The sequence below is a fragment of the Drosophila willistoni genome (assembly GCF_018902025.1).
Source record: "Drosophila willistoni isolate 14030-0811.24 chromosome 2R unlocalized genomic scaffold, UCI_dwil_1.1 Seg167, whole genome shotgun sequence".
NCBI lineage: Eukaryota > Metazoa > Arthropoda > Insecta > Diptera > Drosophilidae > Drosophila > Drosophila willistoni.
In genome coordinates this window covers 1,037,325-1,056,209 of record NW_025814050.1, presented here as the reverse complement: position 1 = coordinate 1,056,209, position 18,885 = coordinate 1,037,325, and the positions used below count along the sequence as shown (strand labels likewise).

The window sequence follows — 18,885 nt, the reverse complement described above, 5'->3', positions numbered from 1 at the left end:
CGCTTCTTTTTTTCCTTCCCATGTCGAAAATAAATTAAGAATTGTGCGCAAACACACACACACACACAGAGTGAGGGAAGGGAACAACAAATTAAAAGTATTTTGTAAAACTTTCAATTCCAAGCCCCAAGCAAAAACCCAAACCAAACAACCAATATTTTAATAAGAAAAAGTTTCATCAAAAAATAAGTAACAGAGAAGTTAGGTGGCAGGAAGGGAGAGAGGGAGGAAAGCGAAAATGTTTGTTTAGAAAAAATACCCTAACAAGGATAAGAGGTCCATTAGGTCACCGGATTCATTTGATCGGATTTGTGTGATTTCTTAGCATTAAAACAGTTCGATGCAGGGAAATCGATTAAGACTTGTGAAATTTTTAACTTAAAGAAAATATTGAAATTTTAGTTTTACTGATAATTTTACTCTTAAGTTTATTGTGTTTTCTTAAGCACCCGTCCAGAAAAGTGTATGAATTGGAATACGTATACAAACAATTTTTTATTGGGGTAAGGAAAAAATTTATAAATATTTCACACGCTTGTTTTTATTGAAAAGAATATTTTTTTCTGTTTATTTTTCTTGCTTTCATTTCGCCTTTTTTCTGTGGACTTTTCGCTACTCCTTTGCCCATCGAAGAAAAGTGGAAGAAAATAAGAGGAAGCAGCTTGTTATTATTATTTTTCCCATTGAAAGGTAAAAGTTGTAGTTGCAAACAATCTCTTCTTACCCTAAGAAAGGTAGAGAAAGAGAGAGAGAGAGAGAGAGAGAGAGGGCAAGAAAGGCAAAAAGGAAAAATCGAAAACCAAAGCCAAAGTTCCTGTTGAGTTTTGCCATGAAAATTAATTGCGCATTTATTTGAGCGAGTTTTCACCCCAACTAACTGGCTGCATTTGTTGTTATTTGCCGCTGGCTTTTCTTTTGAGCGAGTGAGTAGAAGTTAACTAAGCATAGATGAGTGGATAACACACACTGGCACACACACACACAGACACACACAGAGAGAGAGAAAGGTTTTATGCATAAGTGGAAATCATGGAAATGTACTGCCAATTAATGTGGCATGGAAAAGTTTTGAGTCGACAAAGAAGCATTTCAATGAAGCATAGAAAAATAACTATGTGCAGCGACCTTATCGCCACCAGAGAACAGCATTGAATTGAAGACGCACTGGAAAGAACAGATCAAAGTGGATCGAAAGAACAGTGCAGTCTGAAAGTCCAGTGTCATTTGCAGTTCAAGAACATAAACAATTATCACATAAGCACAAATGCCAAAGTCATTGTCGTCTTCATAATTACACAATAGCATCGCGAGATATGCGCGGTCTATGCACTAGGAATGGAGGCGCCGGTGGTGTTGTCTTATCGCACCTGAGAGCCCAGCCAATGATAAGGCGGCAATGTTCATTGCATTGCTATTTTTGGGAGGCTATGTTGGTGCCATTGTCCGTGTCTGTGTCTGTGGCTGATATGATGACTTTGATGCTAGAGAGGTGGGCCAGGGATCAGGGCCAGGGGTAGGGATAGTAGCAGCGGCATTCCTTGGGTATAAAAAGACAACGAATGCATTGGGAGAGGCAACAGTCTTTAGGTCTTGGTGCTTAGAGTGTGAGCAAATCAAAACCGGAGCAGTAATACGAACAGGATCTGTAGAAGGAACACCAGAAGAGGATGAAACTCACTATTGTGCTGTTGGCCCTAGTGGGCTGTGTGGCCGCCTTTAGTGTGCCCACACAAAAGGTTAAGATTGCGGACAAGGAGTTTTTGATGAAACAAAAGTTCCTTTTCGAAATTGTCTACCGCGTTGATGACCCTCTCATGTTCGAGGAATGGATTAAGGCTGGCCAACAGTTGGTAGTCGATAAGGCGCAATACCAGGTGAGAATGATAAAGGGAGAGAGAGAGAGAGAGAGGTGCAGAAAGACTTAATGCTTTTATTTGCCTTTGCAGACATTTGACTTCTATATGGAAAAATTCTGGGAGTCCTACAAGTTGGGCGCACTGTTGCCTAAGGGTGAATTCTTCGGTTCCCTGGTGAAGACCCACCACAAGCAGGCCTATGGTCTGTTCAATTTCTTCTACTATGCCAACGACTGGGAGACTTTCGTGAGCAACGTGGCCTGGGCCCGCATGCATGTGAACGAGGGCATGTTCATCTATGCCTTGACTCTGGCTGTCATTCACAAACCCGAATTCCAAGGCTTGATCCTTCCTCAGATCTATGAGATTTTCCCGCAATACTTCTTCAACAGCAAATTCGTGTACGAAGCCGAGAAGTTTGACTACGAAGTGTTCAGCAAGCTTATTATGTACGAGAAGGAGTACAAGGATATTCTGTACAAGGATGTCAGTGAGTTCAGCGACAATTCCTACTTCTATACTAAGGACTGGAAGACCTGGCAGTGGTGGAAGATGATGGGTCTGGGCGAGCATTGGTATGTGGAGGACAAATTCTTCCTGCGCGAAAACTTTGGCCAGTTCTACAACGATCCCAAGTACGTGAATGTGATGCAGGGCTTGAAGAAGTTCTACATGCCAGTCGACTACACCCGGGACATTGCCTTCTTCAATGCCGATAGCAAACTGACTTACTTCACTGAAGATTTGGGCTGGAATGCGTACTGGTACTACCTGAACATGGACTACGCCTTCTTCTTGGACGGCAAGCAGTTCGGTTTGGAGAAGGATCGTCGCGGTGAATGGTGGATCTACAATGTCCAACAGATCCTGGCTCGTTACTACCAAGAGCGCTTGGCCAATGGCTATGGCGAGATTCCCGACTTCTTCTGGTACAAACAAGTGGAGCAGGGCTATGATCCTCAACTGATCTACTACAACGGTGTGGGCTACAGTTACCGCAAGAACTACTATGAATTTGCCACCTATGGCAACTTCGACATGCTCTACCAGGTGCAGAACTTCTTCGGCCGCGTTAACAAGGTCTTGGAGAATGGTTACTTCAAAACGGCTGATGGCGTTGTCATCGACCTACACAAGCCAGAGTCTCTGCAGTATATTGCCAACTACCTGCAGGGTAATGCCGACACCGAAGACAAGTACTTCCTTAACTACTGGTACTTGCTCGCTCACATGTACTTCGCCGATGTTGACTACAATGACTTCGAGGTGTTCCCCAACATCTTCCTCAACTTTGAGACCATGATGCGCGATCCCTTCTTCTACACTTTCTACCAGAAGTTCACCGATGTGTTCTACAAGTTCACATACTACCTGAAGCCATACACTCAGAAGGATCTGTTCTACGAGGGCATCACCATCAAGGACGTGAGCGTGAGCAAGCTGGTCACCTACTTCGACATTGTTGACTTTGATGTCACCACCCTGCTGAATGACAAGATGACATTCGTCGATGGAGAGTTTGTGTGGGACAAGGCTCTGTTGGCCCGTCAGGCTCGCCTCAACCACAAGCCTTTCAACTTTGAGTTCACCATCAAATCCGACAAGGTGCAGAAGGGTGTGGTGCGCGTCTTCCTCGGACCCAAGTTCGACGAATATGGTCGCGTTATTCCTCTGGAATACAACAACCAGAACTTTGTGCAAATCGACAGCTTCGTCTATCCATTCATCGCCGGTGTGAACACCATCAAACGCAGCTCCAAGGACTTTGCATGGACCTCCGAGGATCGCATCACCTACACCGAACTCTACAAATACGTTATGTTGGCAAGCGAAGGCAAATACGAGTTCCCATTGGACATCAGTGAGCCCCACAATGCGTTCCCCGATCGCCTGGTCCTGCCCAAGGGCTGGGAACAGGGCATGCCCATGCAGTTCTACTTCTTCGTCTCACCCTACACCGAGGAGTATGAGCAGTTCTCCAACTTCGACTACACCTACTCTTCGGGCGTTGGCACTGGCACTCGATTTGTGGACACCAAACCCTTCGGCTATCCTTTCGACCGTCCCATCGATGAGTACACGTTCTTCGTGCCCAACGGATACTTTAAGGATGTCAAGATCTACTACGTCGACACCTTCGCCAAGTACTTTGAACAGAAGTATCCCAACTTCGGCACGTTTGACTACTCCATCGAGTACTAGAAGGTGGATTTAGCTAGTAATTAACTTTAACACTACTTCTGCAATGCTCAACGAAAAATCAAAACCAAAAAAATATATATGTAAAAAAAAATACCAGCAACAATCACAAAGAAATAAAGACCCGAAAAAAATATAATTAAACTTGGCTTTTCCACTACTTGAAACCGCTGCAAATACAATGTCACCGACAAGTGACAGCCCTTCGACAAATTAATGGGCCATACACACCGCAATCTGCGGCTCTGATTATACTCGAATCGAATTTAACCGCAAAAACTAATAATAAAGTTGAAAATGTTAAGTGCTCGGAGGCATTCAAAGGGAGGGATGACAATCAACCAACCCCCTCAAAGGGAGTGACCATGTTTTGTGGGCTGGTTACTCGATACACATTCATCCAAAAAACCACTACGATTGCGATAGTCATGGTCATGCAAACGATATGGTCCCTGCCTCCCATCGTTCCTTCCGTCCCGCATAGACCACTTATATGTAACGCAATTCAATTGCAAGACAAGCGGCATTCACTTTGCCACGTTCATTCGTATCGATGGGGCAAACTGATTTGGCAACCGATAATTTACAATGCTATTATATCTGTATGCAATAGGGTGAATGCAAAATAGATTGACTGCCGAAACGAGCTCAGTTAATGTCATTTAACCAATCCCTTTGAAGCTACTTACAATTAGAGATATGCATAAGCAAGGAACATCCTTTCCAAGTCGAAGAGCTTTAATCAAAGTGGGTGGAAATTAAGTATCTGACTTACTTTAACAAGTATGTTTCTATGTACATATGTCCATTTGTATGCTTTTTCGTTCCTTTCCAATGAACAATAGTTCGACGCCATGGGGAAAGACGCATCTGACAGCGATGACGCTAATCAAAACTATGTAGTGACTAGTCTGATACAAAGCTTACATTTTCTTTCTGTACTGCCATGCTTTGTATCTACAATTTATTTCAGTCATTTTAATTGATTTTGGCGTAGACGCACGGACAACGGGAGAATACGTTGGCCAAGCTGGACTTCCTAGTGCAACGTATTGGTATTTGTAACAATTAATATCCGATATCTTGGAGGCAGCCATCATTAGTTTTTGTTCCAGCGACCATCTCTGACGTAGATATTTCACTTGAACTGCAGAACTGAAGATATCAATAGCCTGCCTCTGATGGCTAAGTAGGAAGGAGTCAAACTACAACAAAAAACACAAAAAAAAAGTGGACTGAAGACTGGGTGCTCCCTGCTGCTGCCGCCGTTGATGCTGCATTTGACAGACCATTTATCATCGCACTAATTGTGTATCATTAAAAAAAGGGGCCCGGCTGGAGGATGCGCTGATGCTGAAGCTGATGTTAATCCAAAGAAAAAAACAGCCACAGCCACCATCGCGACGGGCAAACCTCAATGCCCGTTGCTGGAAGGCTTCCTACTTCTGTATCGATGAGCCTCCTTCTCAGCCTGACAATGGCATCGCCAGCAACAGCCGCGACGGCGCCAACGTTAACGAGACCGACAGCGGCATTGGCCGTGGCAGCGTCAGCGACATCGACAGCATCCAACAGCCATGACAGTGATAGAAATCTGTGGCAACGAGATTAAAACGTGTACCCAGCCAGGGGGGTCGCAAGCGTTAAGGGCGATGCGACACAAGTCTGAGAGAGAAAGTTGTTTTTGCAAAAGTCAGTCATGATTATCGCCACTTTGCCACCATGCCGAGGGAAAGACATGGCATAACAATGGGATGTACAAGACTTTTGTGACGTGTGGCAGGAGATGCGGCAAATTAGGGAGAAAGGAGCTACAATAGAGGCAACAATCTTCTTCGTTTTATAATTAGGCAGAAAACTTAATTCAGAGAAGAGGCTAAGCGCTTGAGGATCATTTTACATTTTTTACACAAGTTCATCAGTTTTGGATTCATCCTTCTGGAATATTGAGAAACAAATGTTTGCTTTCAACGGACTCGGTAATCCCACTGTCCAGCTCTATAGCTAACGGATGAACAACTCCATTCAATCTAATGAGAAACGTGCGCCATGAGTTGCGATAAATGGTTAACATGGCGGAATCGTTGATAGTAAATCCCCCTGCCTAACAAACTCCCAGCTCCTGTTTCAGTTATTCCCGCCCATTGTTGCCGGCCGCCCTTCAAACGCACAAATACATAATAATCATAAAAATTCAAAGCCCTCTCCCCCAACTCGAAATGATGATGGATTACAACGTCAACTCTGGCATACCCCGTTCCCTACCCTTGACTAACCCTCCCACACGGAATGTGTGACTCAGCCAGAGGCTGATGAAAATGTTAATGTCGTTGCCAATCAATTTGTTAATCTGGCCTGAGCGGGTTAGTTGATTTAGGCCATCGTCCTGGCACCCTACGACACTCGGCGCAAAGCAAATTCAGAAAATCGAAAACAATTATGAGCCTCATTCCGCAGAAGGCTTCGTGCTGACGAGTCGCGCTAAATTACAGTAGGGAAATGCCAGCCCAGTGGAGGGAGGTGTTGTGGGTGGAACAGAACCAGGACACTGACCAATGTTGTCACGTAATACACACTAATTAATATTGATATTATGGGGCGTGGCAGTACTGAAGTTGTCTTCTTGGCTTCTATTTGGCTCATTAGATTGCAGTTTCTGCTTAGCCACTGGCTTTCTGATAGTCCCTTCCCTACAAATCAACATGCCAAAAATGAGCTTCTTTCTTCCTGCAAAACAGTTACTTCAGCAGGGAACAAACAGGGATGAGTTGAGGATTTCGGATTATCTTTATCTACATATATAAAATGCATTAATGTACATCGTAGATATTGATTACATCCGAAATTGATTTTATCCACTTTGTTGGAATATGTTTTTTTTTTCAATATGAATACGTTTCTTGGTGTTGTACATTTCCAACATTTCAATTCTCATATATGCATCTAGCATTTTTATTAATCTATCAGTGTTTCTAGGTTAGTTAAATGAAAGTCTAAAGAATTCGACAATCTATTTACACCCAAAATTGTTTAATTCTTCCCATCATAGAGTACATGAGGACATGAGAGAACATTAAGCATCTCGGCGGAGTAGTAGGTAGAAGTCCTGCGTTGAAGCTTTTATTTTCTAGTAAATTTGTCTTAATTGATTGTCCTTATTTAATTAACTGGGCACATTGATTCGTTTTAGCCCGCCAAATCAATTAATCCTTTCCAAGAATTATAATCCCCTCAGCACTGAAAACAACACCAAAGTTCATTAGTCCTCACTAGGTTTAATCTATAGTGGGTACAACTAGCACGACTAATCTTTTAAAGGAGGTGTGAAAAGAATAATCAAGGGGCATGTTCTGAGGATCATAATGACAACGCCGACTTTCAATAAAATAGTTATTGCAATTAGCATCCCAATTAATTGTGGCAAATGAAGAAAGGACACTAAAAATTCAGCCTTAACATGTTTCTCCAGCTCGGAACAGGCTTGTAAAAATGTAAGAGGCATGCTTGTTTGGTATGCCAAATGCATTTAATGGGGACCACACACACACACACCCATATCACATTTAATGGTTATGGGGACATAATTTTCATGTCCACATGTCTATGGCTTCTGGTGTAAGCCCCATAAAAGGTGAAAGGGATGAGTCGTCATAAAAGCCGGAGAAAAAGAAAAGCTGATAACAGTGAGCGGGGCAACAAAAATATTTAATGAAATCAGGCGAGACCAGATAGAGGGAAAGAGCGAGATACAGCGAGAGAGAGAAAAAGAGATGAAGAAGCAGCAAGGGAAAAAGGGCATAACAAAATGCAATTGTTGCATTATTAATTTATATTATGCGCAATTGTTGGAGGAGTCCTTTGCCTCCCTCCTATACCTCTCACACATACATTTATATACACACCCACACATACACACGCACACAGATTACTGTTCATGCGGAAAATCGTGAAAGAAAGGCAGAGAAAGAAGGCCACAAGATAAGCACATGTAACGGTTGTCGGGGTGAAGCCATCAAAACCGAAAAAAAGAAAAAGCTGAGGGAAATAAAACCAAAAAACAACAAAGAGAAAATTTGCTCTCTCTTCCTGCCTTCCTTTCCACTCGGACTCTTTTCCTTCATCTCACTGTCTTTCCATATTACTGTTGTTGTCTCTGTTTTGCTTTCACTGTGGGAAAGGTGAAAGAAATGCGTTAATAAAAACAACAATTGAACACAGTTATGATTGAAGTGGAAGTGAGGAAACAGAGACAGCAAAGGAAAGTAGAGAATCAACGTCATCAATGCGGAACTATGCACCAGAGGGTTGACCTGGTCCATGGATGAGTTGGCTCTAGCTGTGGCTATGGCTTTGGGTTGGAAATTGGAATTGGAAGAGGATGTGAAAGTGGAGTTACATTTCGGGTTAGGGATAAACCAACCCCCATTGGCAATCGACCACTATACATACATACATACGAATGTATGTATGTTGATGTGTGTGTGTGTGTGTATGCATGATATGTGTGTGAGCATCCACAACACCCCCCAACCATCCCATCCAAAAGAGGGAGCGGAGTGTTGTTGCGGCTCCCATTGGCAAAGTTGGTTTTGTAATTTGTATCGATCGATTTGATGTTTTGTAAACGGGCAATGGGAGCACATATTGTATTTCCCACCCAAATACAAAAACATATAAAGGAAATCGGAAAAGCAGCAGCTACATACACACAAGATGCAAAAGTTTCAAAACTTTTATTCCGCACCATTCTCGTTCTATTTAAATCCCAATAATATCAACAGTTATTCTAATAGTTTTATCTTTTTATTGATAATCCACACTATTTGCGGCTCGTTGTTCTGCAAAAACTTTTGCAAATTCGTTCAAGGCAAATAGGAAAATAAGCAACCACAAATAGTTTTTACGAATTTCATAATCTTTTTATTTAAAAACCTATCTAATCAAATCGGCAAGAGAGGAAAGATTGGGATAGCAAATAATTCAAATTTTGGTAACGACAATTTTCCAAAAGTTTTAGAATATCCTTTTTGCATATTGAAACAAAAACAATCCAGTTTCATAGACGAATAGTAAATTATGAAAGAAACATTTTATATCTTTTATTTATAATATTTCTTCGGTTACGTTTTGCTTGTTTAGATTAGAATGTAATGTGAAAATGATCAATAATTATGGTATGCTGGTTTTATGTATGTATGTGTGTGTGTGTGTGTGTGTGTGTGTGTGTGGTTGTGGGCGAGCCACTTGCCCTCTATCAAACTCCCCATGGCCTTTGAGGGGTGGGCTTTTGGCTTCTTGGTTAGTTGAGACTTTGATTATGTTGTTGCCGTTGTTATTGTTGTTGCTATTTAATAGTGAGCACCAAAATTGTGCGTACACTTGCCACGAAGCCTTTGGCAAAGTGATGGGTCTGGTTAGTGTGTTTGCATTTGCAACTAGTTAGCAGCTCCCGATGCAGGCGAAGAGGCAAATTGCGGTTTACTGTTTCAATGGGCTCCCGTCTATATACATATGAGTCAGAGTGTGAGGGTGTGCCTGTGTCTGCGTGTGCGTGTGTGCTGGTGAAAATAATTGTTATTGTTACTTGAGAGAGAGAAAATAGAGGGAGGACCAAAACCGATCCGAACCCAAGCGAACCGCACTGCATCCTCCAAACATTATAACGTTTTGCGGTAATGTGATTAACATTTCGCTTCAAAACTCCCTAATGACCCCACCAGACCTCAGAGGTCGAACTTGGCAGGCATGGGGATGGGTAGAGCGGACAGGGCGGACAGGGCGAGGAGTAAAGTTATTAAACTTACATATTGAGCATTGATTGGTGTTTTGCGGGCTCTAGGAAATCAATGCGGATGCTGAGCTGATTTTGATGCTGATGTTAAGGAGATTGTTTGTATAACGACTCGTATGCATTTCCATTAAAAATCATTCAGACAAGTCTGCACAAGCAATAGTCGAGTAATTGCAAATTAAAAATTGCTTATTACGGCAGAATACACACACACACACACACGCACACACATTTCCCTTAATTTAAGCCATACATGCATAAATTGTTTCCATGTGGATATGTGTGAGTGGGCAAAGGACTCGTCGCCATTCCGACTACGCACACATAAAATGGCATCGCATTTTCTGCTTAATGGCCATTAATTAAAGTAGTAACAATGCCATTTCATATTAGCCCAAAAGGAAATTGAAGACCTTCCATCGGTCCGGTCTTTGGCTTTTATAAATACATATATGTATACTCAGTTTACTGAGTAATTTAATTTCTTACTCGATTTAATCGCTTCAATTGGTTTTGTGCAAATTTATGTAACAGAACGTGCCCTCCACGTCCTCTACCAAGTCCTACCGCAATTTAGCATACACACATACACATACATACCTGTAATGAGAAGAGAGGGGAGAAATTTTGATTAGAGTTCAATTGTTTATAAATTGACGAGAAATGTTCCATCAGATGGTTATTAAATTTCACAATGCATATGAAAATTGCCATCGTTTTGCAAATTGTTAAAGCAAACCGATACAATTAATTTAGCTAATAAAAAAAATGAAATTCCTGAAAATCTCTAACTCAAACATTCAAGATGACTCAAATTTCTTTGATGACAATTTTGAGAGCTTTCGAAAAATATTCAAACGTATGCTTGACGATTTAGTAGGTGAGTGGGAAAATGAATTTCATTCGACGTACTTACATAGTATTTAGTTACAAAATTTATTTCAAGTTTGAAGATCAAACAGACTCTATTAAGGTAAGTTAAGGGAACATTAAAAACTATTATTAAACTAATGTTTTGCATTCACAATCTTAGCAATAAATCTTACGTTTTGAACAAGAATCTTCTTTGATTACTCGTATATGTACATATATCCCGAATTATATACCAAGAAATGATATAAACAAGTATGATATTTATTCTTACTTAAGCATTTCTAAGTAACTTAAACTAGACTTAACAGTCAAGCAAGATTATTCGTATTGTTCCTTTAAAATCTTAGGACATTTCCATTTCTGGGTCACAGCTACATTACCTATAATGTAGGTGCCGACATCGGAATTAACATTTTCTTTCACCAGGTAATCATGATAATCTTCAGGAATACTGAGTGTAATACCCGAAATAGCCTGCACAATGTATGCTCAATGTCCAGAAAGGATGACACTAATGGTCCACGCTAATGCTACAAAATGTGTAAATGGTGTTCTGTTCGGTTTTGTTGCTTTTTTTCTGGGGCAGACCTGGGTGTGGTCCATCTGATTACGATGCTGATGTTGATGCGGCTGCTGTTGGGCTGGCGAGGCCGATGATCCTGGTGATGGGAAAGCCATACCCCAAGGAGCACATGAACATCTCAGCCAGGCCACTCACTCAGCCAGCTAACGAGCAGTCCAGGGTCAACATTAATATTTGAGCAACGTACGTTGGCTGCGCCCCGACTCATTTTTTCACTCTGTTTGTATGTGTGCCTTGCTTATTCGTCCTGTTGTTGATTATTCAAGGATCAGAGAGCCAAACAAAGCACATGGCAGCAGCTTTGCTCTCTCTCTCTCTCCCTCTCTCTGTGTGTGTTTGTGTGTGTATATGGAGTATAAATTTCGTTGTGCGGAGTCTGCCAAATCAGCAAAAATTTTCTACTGTAAAAGCAAAACAAAAAAAAAAGGAAAAAGCATTCTCTGGCCTTAGTCATGCAGCATCTCAAGGGGAACGGGCGCTGGATGAGGTGGAGGGGGGCGTGGCAAAATATGCGGCGTACGTGTTAAGTGGCAAACGTTTCTCAGCTAGAACCCGTACAAAAAGCAAACGGGAAAAAAAGTACAACTGAAGCCAAGTCCGTCAGTCAAGTCAAGTCACGAGCTTTTTGCCACGCATTTGTAAACTTTATAAATCAGTTCGTGTCGAAGCTAAAGTTGGCCAACCATCTGTGTGGGTGTGAGAGTGTATGTATATGCAAGTGCGGGTGTATTTGTGTGTGTAGGTGTGTGTGTGTGTGGGGGGGAGTGGAGAGCAACGATGCGTTACGAAAATATTTCACGTTATTTTTTAATTGCATACTTTGCGGCGCAGCATGTACGCTGATTTGACAGCCGTGGCCCTGGCATAGCCGTGGCTTGGATGAGTCACAGCAGACTTTGTATTAAATTCCTTTAGTAATTGCAATCCACATGCAACTGGCGACACTTTAAACATCACAAATCTGCAATCTTCCTACTTATCCGACTGATTCTTTTGTAGCCCAAATCTTCAAATCAGAGAAAAGATATAGCAAAAGGCTAAAGGTCAACATTTTTAAGCACAGGCCTCTGTTTCCCAGTTTCTCTGTTTCCCTGTTTCTTTTTACTCAACTTTCAAGCCCAGCTCAAAGCTAAACTATAATCATTATCTCGGATTTACAAATAACCAACCAGATATTACACTTGCATTTACATTAATCAATATATCATTGTTTGGATTGAGATATTGGATATTTGATTCATGAGATATATCTATAAAAATAAATATTGAATTACATAATTCAGACATTTTTCAGGAAAAGGAATTCTCTTTCCTGCCGAATTTGTGCAATGTTTATCTTTTTACATTTCCTACAACTTTTCAATCAAAGAAATAAATTGATTGTTTTTCCAGGAAACCAAAATTAAAGTAAAATGTAATTCAAATAAATAATCTTTTTGTACTTTTACCAAAATAACAAAAAAAGAAACCTTTTCCATGAATTCAACCTAACCTGAATTATTTTATTTGGCCATGTATTGCGATTCCCGATGTGAGTTTGTTTTATTCTCGAGAAAAAAGTTGTCATTTTTGTCTTACCTTCCTAATAAACCAAGCAATGGAAAAATAAAACCAATTAACAAAAAAAAACTTATTTTGTATAATAAAAGTGCAAAGAGTGAAAAGTTTCATTTAGAATGGACATCTCCAGATATCTCTCTGTCAGATATGTATATATATTTCTGGTTAATTTTTGTTCTCGCAGCTGCCACAAAACTTCTCGTTTTTCTGTTGTTTATTCAACATTCTGAATTTTCTGTTTTTGCCCTTGCCTCATAAACATTTGCTTTTTGAGTGTGTGTATGTATGTGTGTGTGTTTGTACTTGGCCATTAGATGGTTTTTTTCATGCTTTTTATATGCCATCTCTGGTTGATTTTTGCTTCTTTTGGTTTTCTTCTTTTACTGATTTCTTGTGTTCTGTGCCATTGCAGCAGGAGCAAAAAAACTGAAATATATTTGATGTATTTTCCAACTTATTGTGTTCATGTTTACATATTTATGTCTCCCCTTTTCGCCCTCTGTGAATGCTCGTTTAATATTTATTTCATGTTTTAATATTTGACACGATTGCAGAACAGTTGCGATGACCATAGAAAGGGAATGGAACTCAGAGCTGCCCAGTTGGTGTCCATTGAATCGTTGGCATTTTTAACGTGCAGCGGCTGGCAAAGTTTTTCCTGTTGCCTTTTTGCTTGACTGCCCATTCTCCCTTCCGATCTTTCCGCTTGTGTTTTTTCTTTTGCTGCTTTCTATCGTTTTTATTTCTAGAGTTTTGCAAACATTTGCGATTGAATAAAGTTGCCTGCAGGATGGTTGCCAAGATTTGCTAAACAATTCGATTCCAGAAAGTTTATGACACTTATTGGTTTTCAGACAGGGGTTTGGAGGGCTTCACGGGGTTCCAGTGGGATTGAGACGATTGGACAATTGGTTACTTTAGTGGAGTCAAAATGAAACATCAAAATTACACTAAAATTAGCTATGCCAACTATGACTTTTGATTAAGTAGATTGATAACTTCCAATGTTTTTGTTCGGTTGTTTTTTCAAGCATTTGGAATTTGGTATTGAATAATATTTGATCTCCAATAGCTTTGACAAGGCCAAACAAGAGACTTGTTGTGAGCTCAACATTTTTATTATGTTTGCTCATTTCTGCAACTACTTCTTTATCCTTCTATTCTTTTGCCCCCTTCCCGCTTCCCATTGCTCTCCATCAAGCTCTCACTTAGTTGACTTCCACTTTAGACGTTGGATTTAAGTGTTATTGTGGGCAATTTGATACTTTCGATTGAGCAACAACATTTGCTTGTGCGTTCAACTGAAGCGTGCAACTCTTCAGACTGCCAGCCCAGGCCCACAACATCCCAACAGTTCCACAGTTCGAATGGCCCCCCACCTATTCCCGCTATGCCACAATGCTGTAAAAACAGGAAAATGGCTGCCATACAAATACATAAATTCACAGCTCTCGCTCTCGCTCTTGCTCTTGCTCTCCTTCTCTGCTTCTGTCTCTGTCTCATTCTAAATCTTTCCCTTTTTCCCCAAGTTTTGCTCAATGCGTGGAATAGTCGTCTTCAAAGTTCTGCAGACGCTTCGAAAACAAGTTGAATATAAATGATGTTGTGTGAATTCAGCAACCGCCATCCAGCCAGTAGTTAAAGGACTAGAGAGGAGAAGGAGCATATCCTTGGCCGGACTAAAAGAGATGTCTTCTGTGTGCGTGTGGGTTTGGTTATTTATTTGTATGCGTGCCAGTTAAGCTGCAGCATATAAATATACCATATAAATCGTTAGTCAACTTTAACCAATAAAAAATAATGTCTGCAATCACATTGCCATTTGTTAAAGATAAAAATATACCACGAGGCAAGAATGATTCCTCTCAAAATATTAAAATCGTGCCCCAAAAAGTAGGCACTCATTATTGAAAATCGTAAATCTGCCTTTCAGTCTTTTTGTGAGTCCATTTAAATGGAAACCTCCTATATAATTATAATTTATACTTTCCTTTATCTTCATTATACAATTTCATCCAGATTTAATTATACCTTTTTCATTTAATTTGCATCCAAAACAACAAAAAACACAACTTTTTGCAAAAGATCTTAATTAACTCGCAGCAAAAAACAAAATTTGCTCAGCAATTTTAAATAGTTTGACAGGATAACCCACTTGCCGGCGTACGACAATGTGACGAACAGGGAGAGAGAGAAGAGAGAGAGGAGGCCAGAGAATGAATAAATTTTTGAAAAATTGCAAAACTTGATTAGCGATTTGCGAGCATTTCCTGGCCTCGCCGTCGCCCTCCACCTCTAATTCCACTCAACTTTTCTATGACGATGCTGCACAAATTTGCACAGCTGAAGCAAAAATGAGCAAAAAAAGGAAAGTTTTTCTTCATTCTGCGAGTGCTATCAGTGGCAAATTAATCTGACTCCGATGCCATTCGGAAACTGGGAAACAGGGAAGCCTGCTCAGGTGGTGGTCAGAAAACTCGCTGGCGCGCATTCATCACGATATGCAACAGCGAGAGGTCTCCTTTTGCCCATCGCCTATGCTCCCTTCTGGTCCCAGTTCACTTATCCATTTTGTGTGGCTGCTCCCGAATAATTTTTGCACTTTCCCCCAAACGATTCTATCTCTTTCTCTCTATGTCTCCACTCTCTAACTTCTCGCTCCCAGACACACAATCCAATTCCCAGCGTGCACTGATATGAACTAGAAATGCAAAAAGTTCGGGTTGCTTTTTGGTTTTCAACTCTTAGTTGACGATAGTTTCATAGATGGCACGGTGACACAAGCTTTAAATACACACTAAATATATTTTCCATTATCATATGGGTTAAAATCAAATACGAATCCAATAATAATTGAGCGATAGTTTAAATACGGTCAATTCTAAGCTTGAGGTTATCAAATTTTAAACAATATTCGTTGTGAGACGAACAATGTTAAAATAATTGGAAATTTCGGATTCTTCACTCATAAATTTCTTCATCATCATTTTACAATTGCGAATATATTTATAAAGTTTGAATAGTCGTGAGTGCTTTGCCCGTGAGTCACTTGTAGCTTCGTGCTGTCTCTAGTTTTGCGGAATTCTCGCATCGAAAATCCTTGTACGTATTTGCAATTTGTCGGTTTGCCGGGGGTCGAGGCAAAAACTGAAGGAAAAAAACCAAATGTTGGGGCGCGATAGCGTGATTGAATGGGTCGCCAGACTCTGCGGCATAATGAGAGTTATTGCTAATGCATTCAGAGGGGGTTTAGGAGCAACTAGCCAGCTTCCCCCAAACCAGGTTACTTTTGGTCCAGCCCTGCCCACAGCTTGATAAATGGCCCAGGCCACAACCCGGACCAAAGGTCTGCAGATACCTTCAGCTCTGCCTCCCTTGCCTCTGACCCTGTGGGTTGAAGTAGAAAAGTCTAATGAAATTCTAAAATGAAACATAAAACTTCCAACTGGACACTGCAGGTGTGCAGTCAGATTTGCATGCAAGGAGAGTGCCGACGATCTACTCAGAGTCTGTGTGTATTTTCCATTTGAAAATTTACCTTTTGTGGCTACTTTGTGTCCTTGGCTTGAATTGTCGATGAACAAGGTGAAAGTCAACTCAAACCAATATCTTCAATCCCCATCCATTTGGGGCTATTCAATTTATTTTTTCCCCCAGTTTTTCAATTTATTTAATGGTTTGCCCACAGGCATCAGCTCTTTAAAGGAACAAAGGTTAGGCCATATATCATGTTGAAGGGGTGAAATGAGCATAGACAGATGTTGGGCTTTAAGCCGGATATTGAACTCTATGATAACTTTAAACTCGGATTCAAATCAATCGCATTGGCATATGGAAAACTGTTTTAACTGCAATGAACATACGACAGTAACATCTTTGAGATATGCTTATCGGGTTCAAAACTTCATAAGTCTTATTAAATCGAGTAAGGCAAAAATGTTTGTCGATTGGCCACACCCTTTATATTGCATTCAACAGATTGTGGGATAGTGGCTTGACCGGCCATTTGCCAATCACATGTCCATCTGCATGCAGTAGCAAATATTCCACATTGTCTGTACTTTTGTGTTCAATCTAGCAAAGTGAACTGGACAAGGTATATAAGCACCGCAAAACTGAATATGTACCAGGATATGTCCCAGGACAAAGCATATGGACGGACCAAGGATGGAGGACGGATGGACAAATGCTCAGACGGACGGGAAAGAGCAAAGAGCAATAGAGTAAGCGAAAGAAGAATGTTGCTGAACAAGCACAAATTTTATGACATTGCCCAACAAGTAAGAGGAGGAGCACAAAGAACAGAGAAAGAGGGGAGCGACAGAGGATTCATATATGTAAAGACACAAAGAGAGGCAGAGGGTAAAACTGAAAAACGCAAACACAATTATAACAAGTGCGGGAAAAAGGCAAAAGCGCAAAAAAGAATGGAAAGAAAACAAGGGAAAAGAGAAACTTACAGCACAGCACAGGATGGAGGGGGAGGGAGGGAGGCTGCATGAGGCTGCTGGAGTGTGTTGACCAACAATGTTGGTCACAACATGTACACACACACACCCAGGACCCATTCTCATACACACAAGCCACTAACAAGAACTAATATTTGACAGCTGCCTCTGATGCTTACCATCCCGCTTTGCGTTCGGGTTTTCTTCTTTCTTTTTGCGTTGTTTTCTTTCCCTTTTTTTCTGAGTTTCTTTTCCAACGTTCTTCGTCCTGCGTCCGGTCGTCGGTCGCATAAATGTCGACGAGCCTGCGCCATTTTGGTCTAACGTTCAACGACTTTTGGCTGATTTCGTAAAAGGCCAGCAGAGCGAAAGACCCAAAACAGCAACAAAAACAACAACAACAGAAAATGCGAACAATTTTTCCCAACTTTGCCAACATTGAAACTCAAGTAGCCACAGTAAAAAAAACCCCAAAGAAAAACATTTGTTGTAAAATAAAATTAAAGCGCAGCCACAACACATGCCTCTCATTTCGATGGAACAAACACAAACGTCGCGACTCCTGCTGGATGGAGCCGCACACCTCTTCAGCGAGAGGCGATGCAAATGAAGCACTCGAATCAAAGGCAAAAAATATATGTTTTATATTGCAAGTTTCATGTGCCGCAGAAATGTTGCAGCAACTTTTAGAGTGCTGCAGTCAGGTGTGATGCGGTTGCAATAAAAAGTGCCGGCAACGAAAAGCCAAAATTATGTACAAGTGGCCAAGTACTTCTCCCGTGGAAAACTGCACTTTCACATAGAAATCGACTAGGAAAATTGGCTGCAACCTAAATTGATTCAAACGCGAATTGGCTATCCTCTACAACCCAAAAAAACATCATTTTTCTTTTCGTATGGCTCATTTAACGAGCCCTTTCACTGATAATCAGCAATCGGCTTCATCCCCAAGACTATGAGGTTTGGTCTACTTTTGTTAAGGACACATCCATATATGTATGTATGCACACACGCTCGAGTTTCCTTCCGTATACAAAATAACTTAATGAACCATTGAAGAACGCATAGAAAACGAAAAAGAATAAGGGTAAAACACAAAACACATCAAACAATTTCAAAATTTAAGCGCACTTTTACATATTTTAACCCTTTTTTTGAGTTGGGAGTGCAGAAACTACCAGGGAAACACCCTTGTCATGGCCCTTGTTTTAATCAGCAAATGGAAAAATGAAATTTAAATGCTGCACATAATTTGGAAAATATATGCAAAGCCCAAATGAGCACTAGTCATCAGCTCAGAACACAAACAGACACAGAAAAAAATATAAAAAAAAAACAGCAACAAAAAAATTATAAAATTGTCCTTCTTATCAGCAACAAGAACGAGTCTCCACTCCTAGCTGGTTGTCTGCTGGCTTGTCCTTGTGTCGTTTAAAAATCTAATTTGAAATAAATGAACTAAATATGCTTAACACGCGCGAGCATTCCAGACGCGAAGGACCAACCCACTGGCAATTGTTGTCCTTGCGCTGAAAAGTCCTTCTTACTTGTCTAACAACCTCCCCGACACCCTCG

At 40.8% G+C, this 18,885-nt stretch overlaps 2 protein-coding genes across 2 annotated transcripts in view; one reads left to right on the top strand and one right to left on the bottom strand.

Annotated features, from left to right (window-relative positions):
- LOC6646734 (semaphorin-1A) overlaps positions 1 to 18,885 on the bottom strand; it is a 122,120-nt gene that overhangs the window by 62,167 nt on the left and 41,068 nt on the right. The window lies entirely within an intron of this gene.
- LOC6646770 (larval serum protein 1 gamma chain) lies at positions 1,596 to 4,177 on the top strand. Its single transcript, XM_002069390.2, has 2 exons — positions 1,596 to 1,874; positions 1,947 to 4,177. The coding sequence occupies exons 1-2, from the start codon at positions 1,668 to 1,670 to the stop codon at positions 4,056 to 4,058; spliced, it is 2,319 nt and encodes a 772-aa protein (XP_002069426.1). The 5' UTR covers positions 1,596 to 1,667; the 3' UTR covers positions 4,059 to 4,177.

Excerpts from the sequence above, each read along its gene's own strand:
- LOC6646770 (XM_002069390.2), top strand. The coding sequence starts at position 1,668 with ATGAAACTCACTATTGTGCTGTTGGCCCTAGTGGGCTGTGTGGCCGCC. Across the intron at positions 1,875-1,946 it reads TCGATAAGGCGCAATACCAG|ACATTTGACTTCTATATGGA; the intron begins GTGAGAATGATA and ends TTGCCTTTGCAG.